This window comes from Mangifera indica, chromosome 15 (assembly GCF_011075055.1).
Source record: "Mangifera indica cultivar Alphonso chromosome 15, CATAS_Mindica_2.1, whole genome shotgun sequence".
Lineage (NCBI taxonomy): Eukaryota > Viridiplantae > Streptophyta > Magnoliopsida > Sapindales > Anacardiaceae > Mangifera > Mangifera indica.
This window is the reverse complement of record NC_058151.1, coordinates 10246425-10258841: the sequence shown is the minus strand read 5'-3', so window position 1 is coordinate 10258841 and position 12417 is coordinate 10246425. Positions and strand designations below refer to the sequence as shown.

Here is a 12417-nt window from a genome sequence, read left to right as displayed (position 1 = left end):
CTCAGCTCTTATTGGTTGCTTATTTGGTCTTGGAGAAAGTGAATCTTGGTGTTATCAAGAAGGAATATCAGAGTGTTGATTCAGAAATTGGGGATTGTTGGGTACCTTGAGAAATAAATTCTAATAATATTATATTTACTCATTTTTTTAGAATATAATTTAATATTAATTATTATTAATAAAAAATTATTTAATTTTTTTGATAATATATATTTATTTGTATATTTAAAATGAATAAGTTTAGATTATTGATTAATTTCTTATCTTTTCATTTTAAAGGGTGATTGATTTGAAAAATATTTTATTATTAAAATTAGAAGATTATTTGATAAGTTTAAATATTATTGTTTGATAAAAATTATTATATATAAATAATTATTTCATTTTAGAAAGTAATAAAATAATACTAATATTTTATTATATTTAATTTTTTTTTAAATTTAATTATTTTAAAATATTTTTTATATTATTTAATAAATTAATTAAAAATAAAATTATTTTTACTTTAAAATATTAATAAATAAAAATATAATTATAATAAAATTAAAATTATCTTAATAATTTATTAATATTTAAAATAATGATAATAATTAAATTATTTTTTATATTATTTATTACATTATTATTAATAATAATAAAATTTAAAAATATTTTATTATTTATTAATTAAATAAAATTATATAAATTATATTATCAGAATAATCTATTCGGAAATAATTTTTCCACTCTTGGGACCAAACGCCCACCAAATCTTTTGTCAGTTTCTCCTTTCTTTGTCTATTTCTTCCTCCCCTGTCCCCACATAGCCAAGAATATGATTACTCCCCTGTCCCCACTTTCTTGATGCTGCATCATTAGCCTTTTATTTCTCTTGGGAAATTAAAAAATGGCCAAGTACGATTAGATGTTTTGTACCATTGGATCATATGATGTACTAAATTGTTCACATTCAGCCACTGTTTAATACAAAATAGGCCCTACATTTACAGAAAGAGACAGATGACAATGCCAGAGGAACTACTCTGATAAGCACAAAAACTGAATTTTCCCCTACTCAATCCATAGATGTTCCATTTTAGAAAACTAACTGATTGTACTGCAGTTATTCAGTGAATTGGTCTGAATCTTCGTCAGAGGTTACCTCTGACTCTGAGCTTTCCTCTTCATCATCTTCTTCTATCCTGATGCGATCCATTTTAGCAGTCATCTTGGACAGTGCGGCAGTCTTGCTTGCCCTCTGTGAGCGGGCGCTTGTAGTTGTGGGAATGTTCGGAACCACAGATTGAATTGAAGTATGAGAATCTTCTTCATCCGAGGAAGTTTCTTCACGCTTTACGCGTCTTCTTGAACGGGTTGGTCTGGTTGAGCAAGGGGCTGGTGTTTGTGGCACTGCAGCAGGAACACTGGTATCCAGATTGAAGTCTAAGTCTAAACTCCCTACCAATCCAACAGTCACACCCAAGTTACTCTCAAAAGCATTAATTTATGCATGTTATCAGAAAACTATGCATATGACTGTACGATACAATCAAGCATACACAATTTCAACTCAACCTCCTCTTTATCTATTTTTTTCATCATCGTTATACTATTGTAAGTGACGCATGTTCTATTAGACCATTGCGATATGTATCCAATGTCAATTATAGAAATATTGATTCTGAAAGGAAATATATATACCTATAATAGTATTAGCTTCATCTTGTGAAAGTTCCTCATCGGGATGTTTCTCTAGTCCCTTAAGACGTTCAGCCATCGGCTTCAACTCCTTCACAAGATCCTTTTCAGCTGAGACAGATTCAAACACACCACTCAAAAGCTTCCTCATTAACTTTATTGCCCCTTGCTCTGATAACCGGAAATGGAGTAAGACAAGTATTCTACACAGGGCTGAAACATATGACCGCTCAGCAGGTGTCTTTTTCATATGGAAGCTCAGCACCTCAAAATTCATAAGAATAACAAATTAGTAAGTTGAAGACCGGTAACATCAGAACATAAGTATATATTAAAGTTCTTAGAATATAAATTGTAATAACTAACCCTATCATGATCAATATATTCTTATCCTATACAAAACGCGGGACCTTGGTTCAACAAAGCAGGATATGCCACACTAGTGATCCAAGCTCCTTTCCCTTTGAGAAACTAGGAAAAGAATTTGATAATTTCGGTAATATTTCTAAGAGATTCTTTACCCTCAATTGAAACTGTACTGAATGAATTGGTATATGTTAATATATATGCATGCACATAGATATCTCATTTGTACATATCAGTATTATTTACGGACAAACATGTATATGACACATGCATGTGTATACATTGCAAGATGTAATAAACAATCAGAGAATGTAATACTTCTTTCTAGCTCAGCTATATGGAAATTAAACAATATTATTCAAATAAGCATTTAACCGGAGAGAAAAAGGTTGCATATCATTGTGAAATCTCAGGTTTCATGGTTTAAGAGATTTTAACAGACTCAACTTTGATATGGACAAATATTAAGCTATGCTTGTGATAATGCAAATAATTTATCATGTAAAACCATGCATATGGAGAAGTTAAGGCAAACACGGAAGGTAGGGGGGAGTCAGCTTGCTTCTTAACCTATGAGTGAGCTGAAAGAGATTAACTTTCAATTTATTCACCCTGAAAATTAGCACTTCATTACAGAAAGTTTAGCACTTACTCTAAGATCACTTGCAACAGAACAAGAAGTATAAGGATCAATTCCTTATACTGTAAGATCACAGTAACAAACATTAACCAGGATAACATGCGCTATGACTTTCTAATCTAAAAAACTGTACAAGAATTTGTCTTGCAATTTGAAAGAACATTTTTGTTCACAAACAGCAAAATATTGGCAACAAAAGTAATCCAGAATTTAGAAGAAACATTTATAGTTGAAGCATGTGATAATGGCATAATCAGGAAAGTCAGAATTGACATATTTTACTTTTCACTATCCTTCATAGTCCAACATAAACCTTATATAAGCTCAGCCTATCAATTAAAAACAATTACCTCAATTGCTATGCGTATTGCAAGCCCCTCCTCCCCATACTGCAGTGAATAGTCCTTGCTATCTAAGGTCTCTGGCGGTTCTCTACTACCATTTTCCCCCTCCACTTCCTTTTCTTTCCCATATAAGGGAGCCTGCATCATCTGCAGCATGAATTTTGATGCTAGGACTGCTCGCTTACGCTTATTCGACACCACCATTGAAGAACCTCCAGCATTTCCATAGATGCCTGGCCACATAGAACGCATGACTGGCACAAAAGCCTTGGACAAACATTTCTGCACTTCCAAATTAAAGAAAATTTATACTGTAAACATACAAAGATATCAGAGCATCTTTGCTCAGCTGAAAAAACAAAAAGGAAAAAGGACAGTTGATTTTCCCTGGGCACATATATCTACTTACCTTGTGATTTGCTGAGAGGGAAGCATAATGCTCGAAGAAAATAGATAGGCACTGTTTCAACCTGGTCAAATTCATAAGAGAATTAAGCTAAAAGATTATTCTTATAAAGATGATGAGAAGGAATGCAAAAAAAAGGCACAGATATCCACCTCTGCAGATCTTTTGATTCATTACTGAAATACAGGTTGATGAGCTTGACTAAGATCAAAGGGTGTAAAGCAGCTGGTATACTTGGATACTTTTCGCTAAGAAGAAGAATTTTTGCAAACCCCTCTCCAAGAACAGCTTGAATTGACTCATTTTCATCACCTTCTAAAGATTTTCCCCAATCACTCGTCTCAAGTCCAGAGTATAAAAGATCAAGTAATCCAATATTCAAATCCTCATCTATTTCTGAAAGGTTTATTGGACTAAAAGTCATCTTATCAGATTGAGGTTGGAAGGAAAGATCCTGCCCCATGGCCTTGTCAACTTCTAGTGGACCATGCCACATCCCAAGATCAATTAATGCCTTACAAGCCATCATGCTAACTGTATGGGGGCCTTTTGTAAAAGAGAGCCTCAACTGCTTTACCAGTTCCTCACTTGGCTTATTCTGTAATAATCCAAAGAGGCCAAGGCATCTGACCACAACCCTCTGCACATCCAAGTGAACATGTTTTGCCTGCATCCACAGTTAATAAATTCATACCTTTGAAGAATTTTTGAACAATAGCATACTCAGCTCAAGCCGTGAGCAAGTACAGATATTTTAGACACAAGGGTATGGGTCGGGGAATATATTTTTTACGCAATCAAAATGTTGCACAAAGGAGGACATGTATTTAATCTACAATATGTTTGATTATTTTCTTTCTCAATTTTACAAGATTACATAAATATTTCAGCTTTAGTATCAGTACACACATTGTTTATTATCTTAATATATTTCTCATATGATTACAATCAAATTATTCAGTTTTATGTAAGTGCCTATGATTCAGAGACAAGTTGGACACCTAAGCCCACAACAAAATTTAAACACTTTATGCCAAAGAACACCTGATATAGCCCTAAACAATTTCAGTGTGAATATTTAGATGAAAACTTGACATAACAGCAACAGATAAAATTTCATACCCCAGGAAGCAATAAAGATTGCAGAAGTTCGGCAAATTCTGTAGCCTTTTCTTGGACCAAATGAAATGATTTTGCCTTTTCCAATAGAAGTCCAGTCACAGCAAGACAATGCATCCACTGCATAAAGTCAGCAGTTCTCTCCCTGCATGGCTGGGCAAGCTTTTTCACAACCTCAAGAATAACTTCTTCAAATTCACCGGCAGCAGCATGGACTTTTGTTGCCAATCTGGATACTGCATCAGCCCAGTCTTTGTCACCACCAAGATTTATGCCATCTCCTATGACAACCTTGTTCCCCTCATCAACCATTTCATATTCCAGGGGCCTGTGCAATAAGTCTTGCACAAATGCACCAGCAACTTTCCTGATTGTAACATCAGAAAAATCAAGCATCTCACCAAGCAACAGTAACTGCCTAGATGCAAAGCGAAAATTTGGTCCTGAAATATCAGGTCTAATTAGAAACATATTGTGATACAGTATGTGCTTTCATCAATCAGAGGAACATAACCCACCAGCATCTATATGAGTTTTAACCAAATTTACATAATCAGAAACTGTTGCAGGAAGAATTCTTTCAAGAAGGTCATGTTTGTCTGAAGCTTCAGCAGCATATACTGCTGCTTCAGTGCCCAATGTAGCAGCAGCATCAGAACCTTTTGCCTGTTGAATCACACTTTTTTCTCATATAAGTATGAATTTTTCAAGCATGACAATCTGATAACAGAGCATAAGCATGAGAAGTCCAACAAACATTTCATATATTTCAAACAAGGCTAGTCTGTTCTATCCTCTCTCACACTATATCTTCCCACTCCCATCTACTAACATTTTGAACAAAATAAGTATAGAAGTGCAGCAAATCCACATAGTCTAGACACAGCATACAGGTTTTCAAATCCTTTGAGGTTTATAATAGAGAAGCAAATGAGATGGTCTCACTAAAAACTGAGCTGAATTCTCTGAAATCAAATAAACTTGCACTTAGCAGACAGCCATTCCAGCAAGACAAGGAGAAAGTAAAATGGAGAAAACATAAACAGACAAAAAGGAAAATATAATCATAAATGGAGTTGTTGAGAAAAGTTACCTGTGCTTCCATCTGTAGGTGCCTGCAGTGACTCCTCCAATAAAGAGCAACCTCTGGTTCCATTAATTGGATGCTTTGGTTGTCATGTGATGATGAGTTACCTAACATCAGCAAATGAAAACATTTAGATACCATATAGATTCTTGAATCTGAGCCTCTGACACGGCAACAGCAATTGGTATAAAATTTTTTTTCTTAGTCGACTCATTAACAAAAATTGCAAATTAAGTATAATGAATCTGGAAACTACAGAAGGAATTAGAGAAGAATAAAACACAATGATAATAGAAAATTAAGAATGCCTGTGATTTATCCAAAAGTTTCACAACCTTCGATTTCATCACCAGCTGATGATATGTACTCCCTGATACTTTCACCATCACTCACTTTCACTAAACCATCTCTTAAAAGAGCCTGCATTACAGACTCCCCCACTGACTCATATGTTTCAACATCAAGATACTTGAGAAGTTCTACAGAGTTTCCATTGCAGAACTTGGCTAGCCAGTGGTCTTTCAATAATTTCAGACACTCCTCTGAAACAGCTTCAGAACGATCAGCAAGTCCTCTCTGAAGAATTATTGTTCTAAGCTTGATGCTACCAGATGAAGAGGAAAAATAAAAAATGTAAACTACATAAAATAATAGTCAAACAACACACAATAATTGTCATTACAAATAAGACTATTTCTTAGTTCGCTTACTACCCTGATATTTGGTTGTGTAATATGTGAGACACTAATCTGTATGAAATGCATGTAAATGAAACTTACCTGAGGCTTTGAAGAGGAAATTTATTAGCCAGTACAAGATATGCAGATTTGCGCACTGACTCACTAACATCTAGGGTGCAATTGACAATTGCTTGTGAAGTCGCATTTGAAGGAGGCAATGATAACACAATTGTCTTTCTCACCTCCTGAAATCAGAAGAATTTTAGCTGCTGAAGCAATAGGTTCACACAACAATTAACTTTCAAAAGTAAGATTAAATTTATCCATCTCTATGGCACAAAAACTCTTCAGTCTTTTGTGAATAAATATTTAAACCTCCTTGAAATCCATTGGAAAAATGAGAAATTCAGATACATTTAAGAACAAATTGAGCTTATGATCAAAAGTTAGTTGCTCTTTTCTACTTCATGAGATTTTACCTGAAAATAGACATCAAGAATTTTTAAAAAAAAAATTATGAAATGGTAACCACTACCACAAAATTGAAATCCTAGTACTCAAGAAATTATTGAATCAGTAATATTATCCTGATTTCTTTAATTCCTCCATTTGAATACTAAATTAATACCTAAAAATCCTAAGAATGAATTTAATGGATCTGAATAAAAATGATTTTAAAAAGGCCTTCACAAAGGTCATCCAAATATTCAATACTCAAAACACCCATCATAAATTTCATTTGAAATAATCATTGTATGATCCCACGACACAAACAGTGACTAATTTGTGAAAATAAGAACCCAACATCCATGAACATTTTTAGAATAACAAGCATTTTGCTGACCGTCTAAGTTTTTATGTTGTGAAAAAAGACATGTTTTGGTATAATTTCCTAAACTGACAAAGTTGCTGGATACGTAATCATGTGCTATACTCAGGTAGGCAAAGGGGTTAGTTAAAACCGGTCAACAAGAGTTACAAGACAAACATCAATACAGTAACATAACTTGCATATAACAGGCACTTGTCTAAATTCTTGGAATCAAAACACTTCCATTTGGGAGCAAGAAATATTTAAAGAGTGTCACTCACCGCATTCTGCTCAATGGGAAGCACCTCAAGGAATAAATAAAGAATGTCACTGTTGTCCGAATCATTTACAAACCGTGAAAGAGACCTGATTGCAAATGTACGAATTACAGGAACCTTGTCCACTACCCTTACTTTCATGCATTCTATCACCTCCTCCAATATCTCGTCACTGACTTCAATGTCATCAGGCAACCGCATTATGATCTACAATGAGAAATGGAACTGGATTAACTAATAACACGAATAATAGTCTAGTTAATAGATTTATTATTTAAATAAAATGATACCCAAAATAGAATCCAACAGAAAGCCGTTTACCTAAGAATTTTTTCTTCGATAGCTTTACTATTTCAAATACAAATAACAGGCATTATCTTTATTTCTTTCGTTCTTAATAACCCCAAACTCTAACCCTGCTCAATTCAAATTACAAAACCAACCAACCAACCAGCCCAGTAATTTAATATTGCCCAAAAAGAAAAAAAAACAAGTATAATTGAAATTATATACCTCAGAAATTATCTGACAAGCTCGAAATCTAGCGGTTTTGTTGGCAGCTGCAGCACCAATCAAAAGAAACTTAAAAAAGTCCTCCACAAATCCGTCATTATTGTTTACCGCGAAGGCCGAAACAAATTTAGCCACGCGCTCAGAGGAGGCAGTGCGTCGCTGGGCGCCGAAAAGAGGAATTAGAATTTTGGAGAAGGCGGAGAAGAACTGGGCCGGAGATTGACATTTTGATTGAACGGCTCGGAGTTGTTTGAGCTTACGGTTGTGTGTGGCATATGATGTTCGAATTTCGTCCAGGATTTTAGCCATTACCGTCATCAATTGCCTCTGTTCTGATTCAGTTTCCGCCATTCTCTCTCTAGAGCTCTCTTTGACTCTCTGGGTTTTTACAGAAAATAGGTCTGATTTGAATTGAGTTGCCTCTTGATTTTTGAAACGGAGCGGGAGATGAAAATTCTCTTTTAGGCTGGGCCGACATGTAAAGCTTCATTCTAGCCCAAGCTTGGCCCAGTTATCAAAGACAGCAACATCACAAAATGGTTTCTAAAACACTGAATGCTTTCACAATTCTAAACCGGTTAACTCGACCGGTTTAGCAATATTTCAAATTGAATTATTTTTTTTAAAATCAAACCGGTTCAAAAATTAAATAATTTTAAACTAAATCAAAAATACTAATTAATAGATCTGAATTTTTAGTTAATCAACACTGAACCGAATTCGATTCTTTATAAATTTCTTGTTCAATTTTTCAAAAACTAATTTGGTTAAACAATTTTAAAAAATAGGTAAATCAGATGGAAAATCTAGTTTTTTATATTATTAAATTAATATTTAAATTAATTTATTTTTTTATTCAGTTTTTTTAATTGAAAAACAGTTCAATTCAGTTACTGGGAAATCTGAACAGCCCTACTATCAATCATATCAATATAAATTTATTGTTAATATTTTATTTTAGAACTTTTGGCTTGGATTTTTTGGGTGAAACTGTGAAAGCCACAGGGTTCCCATGACTCAATTAAAGTCTTTGTGATGTTAATTTTTTAAAAATTAGGTCAGATAATTATGAGTATTAATTAATAATAATTAAAGAGTTTTGAACTAGAAATTTGTCGTGGTTCAAAGCTAGAACAAATCAAAATCAACAAAAACATTGGTTGAACCGCAGCCACACAACACATATTAGACATTTGACAAAGAAATATCAACCCTCTAATTGTAACATGCAATGTTGAATGTGCTTAATAAAATACACTTTTACAAAGATTTGCACTTTCCACGAAGTCATCTTAATACCACCGTTTTAAAAATTAGATTAGGCAGATCAATCTAATTAGTTAAACAAATAATTATTAATTAAATCAATTAAATTATATATATAAATAAGTTTAATTTGGTCAATATAAAAATTTAATTTTTTTTCAAAATTCATTATAAAAACTTGAAATAAAACTTTATTTACCATATTTGAATATATATACTACTAAACTATTCTTATTTTAATATTAAATAAATTAAATTTTATATTTAATTATAAATTATATAAAAAAATTTAATATTATTTTTAAACAATTAATCAGTTTGACCATTAATCAACCGATCTAACTATCAGTTAGACTAAATCACCCTTTTCACTAGATCAATATTTAATTTAGTTCTAAAAACATTGTTTAATACATCAACTTATTTACAAGCAACTTTACCTTTGAGACAATTGTAATGGCATCTTATAATTTGGGGCTTAAATCTTTAGAAATTGATATTTATTTTATATATTTATTTCACATTTTATTTTGATAAATAAGAGTATTTATAATCTGATATGATGCAGTTTAAGAATTTTTTCAAACTAAACTGAAACAATTAGTTTGGAAAATTTTCAAAAACTAAATCAAATCATTTTATGTTTTAAAACAAATCAAAACAAATTGAAAAAATATGGTTTGGGCTGATTTGGATTATAGTTTATACTTTTTTCTGGGTGTCATTTTAATTTGGTTTGGAATTATCTAAATCATATCCTAAATCGTAAACTAAATCTTATTAAATTAGATTGAATCGTTTTATAAACTAGATCAAATCAAACGATAAATTTTTGAATGGTTTAATCAAATTTTGCAATTCTAACGAAATAATGTATACCCTATCTATAAATAATAAACTTCCAAACTGTATGGGGATTTCAATGATCTTTTCCGAATGCTGCCATGACGAATTATTGGTTCTTAAAAAAATGTAAATCCCTTCTAGGGAAGGATTAAAGCATCGTGATTCCTTTATTCCAAATAAAATAATATCTATAAATATTCAAAAAGTTAAAAATAAATATTACATTTAACTGATTAAATGACCCAACAAAAGAAAGAAGACATGGGCTGGTATGGACAAAGATACCTGAGCTATATTTATATGATCATTATTGTGGCCGCCCAATGACACTTCTTGTAAGCATCAGAGATGGCATGCCATTGCCAATGCCCAAGCCAAAACCCAACTAGGATGCTGCTGCTGATGCACCACTCGCTGTCAATTCTTGCTGTCAAAATTCTCCCTAACAGCAATGCTGTCGCCTTCATTTGTCAGCTTCACCAATGCAAATATGCTTTCTTGTTCACACAAATGTTTCCACTCTCGGAAAAATGGAAATTGGAAATTGTGGTCATTTTGGCTGCTACATTTTTTTTTTATATTTATAATTGAGGTAGACTTCCTATTTATCAAGTCTTCGCTTCTCCTTTCCTTGCCATTGCTTTCTCACCAAATCATTTATTATTTTTTGGAAAGTATCGAAATCATACGTCATCTTATTATTATTATTTATGAATATTATAACACGACCCAAACCAAGGTAACAAGTCGGTCGAGATCAAATATATGTGATTAATGTGCTTTTAATATAATATAGGCAAGATACAGTTTCAGTTATGTAAAATTTGACAATATTGGTCAGATACAATGTTGGTGATGTAAAATGCCATGATATCCGTCAGATACAAGTACAGTTTTGATTGCACTAGAGTGTTTCACAGAGGTACAGGAAAATTGCTCTAATCCCCTATTTTTAATTATTTATAAAGGGTGTTTAATTTAATTAATATTTTATTATTAAATATAAAAATTATTATAAATATAAATTATTTTAAGAATTATTAAAATAAATGTAAAAAATTATTATATTTAGTTAGAGATAATAAAAAATACTAAAATATTATTTTTATTTAAATATTTTTAAGTATAATTATTTTAAAATATATTTCATATTACTTGTTATATTAATTTAAAATTGAATCCTACAAAATTAATAAGTAAAGATAAAATTATAACAAAATCAATATTACTTTACTAATTTTTTAATACTAAATTTGGATACATTACATGTCATGTCATTATTAATGATAGAAAATATATTTTATTACTAATAAATCAAATAAAGTAATATAAATAATAAAAAAATAAATTACTAAAATAATATTTTTTTACTATAAATCACACACTCGTATATTACTTTGTTTGATGGGTAAATAATAAGAGATTCTGATACTCAACATAAATACACATAGACTTATTGGTTATATTTATTTATAAATAATAGTCATTGTAATAGATTTAGATTTAGTGGATAACAGAGCATGATATATTACACACAAATAAAAACATTCAATGAGACCCCCAAAGAAAGCTTAATCGGTAAAAGAAAAGACTTTATCAAATTTAAATAAAAGAAAATATAAGTTCAAGTACCCTCTAATTGCATATCCCAAGGCTTTATCTGTCCGATATGAGTAATTCAATCTCAAAGAAATAATGATTTTGCTCAAGTGGGCTTCCTCATTATCCAAAAAAAAAAAAAACATTCAATGTGGATTTACCCATGTTTATAATTAATTAGTTTTTAATTATTTTTTGAGATTGCTATGCCAAGATTAGACATTGCTAATTTGACTTCAAATTAATTTTATTAGAAGAAGTTGAGGTTCTGATATGTTCTGATAATCAAGTTATAATTAATGTACAAACAAATTAGTCAAGTTTACAGTTGGCCTTTCAAGATAATGAAATCAAGCACCTTTCGTGGTAGACACGTCAATTGGGCCGGGCTAAATGGAGGCCCGGCCCGAAGCACGAAAAAAGGCCCGGGCACAATAAAGCCCGGTCTGGCACTTAGAGTGTCGGGCCGGGCCTAGGGCTTTAATATTAGGCTCATGGGTTAGCCCGGCCCAGCACGATACTGTATATATATATATATATATTTTCCTGACAGCAGAAGCTACCTTGCTTCTGCCTCTGCATAATTTTAAAAAAAAAAAATTTAAACAAATCTATTTTATTTCTTTTTATTTTCATTTTTATTTATAAATCTTTTAATCACTCAATTTCAATTATTTCATTATATTTTCAATTTCATTAACTCTCTTTCAAAAAATATATAAATTCGTAAATAATAATTATTTATTTTTGAAGAATTCAGAGATTTAAGTATAAAAGATGAGTAG

At 31.7% G+C, this 12417-nt stretch overlaps 1 protein-coding gene across 1 annotated transcript; it reads right to left on the bottom strand.

Annotated features, from left to right (window-relative positions):
• Window positions 1-907: 907 nt before the first annotated feature.
• On the bottom strand, window positions 908-8315 carry LOC123197344 (condensin complex subunit 3-like). Its single transcript, XM_044611594.1, has 12 exons — window positions 7922-8315; window positions 7412-7615; window positions 6419-6564; window positions 5975-6243; window positions 5646-5746; window positions 5071-5218; window positions 4556-4995; window positions 3586-4100; window positions 3437-3497; window positions 3034-3309; window positions 1681-1942; window positions 908-1437 (listed from the first exon to the last, which is right to left on the bottom strand). The coding sequence occupies exons 1-12, from the start codon at window positions 8270-8272 to the stop codon at window positions 1103-1105; spliced, it is 3108 nt and encodes a 1035-aa protein (XP_044467529.1). The 5' UTR covers window positions 8273-8315; the 3' UTR covers window positions 908-1102.
• Between the last annotated feature and the right edge of the window lie 4102 nt (window positions 8316-12417).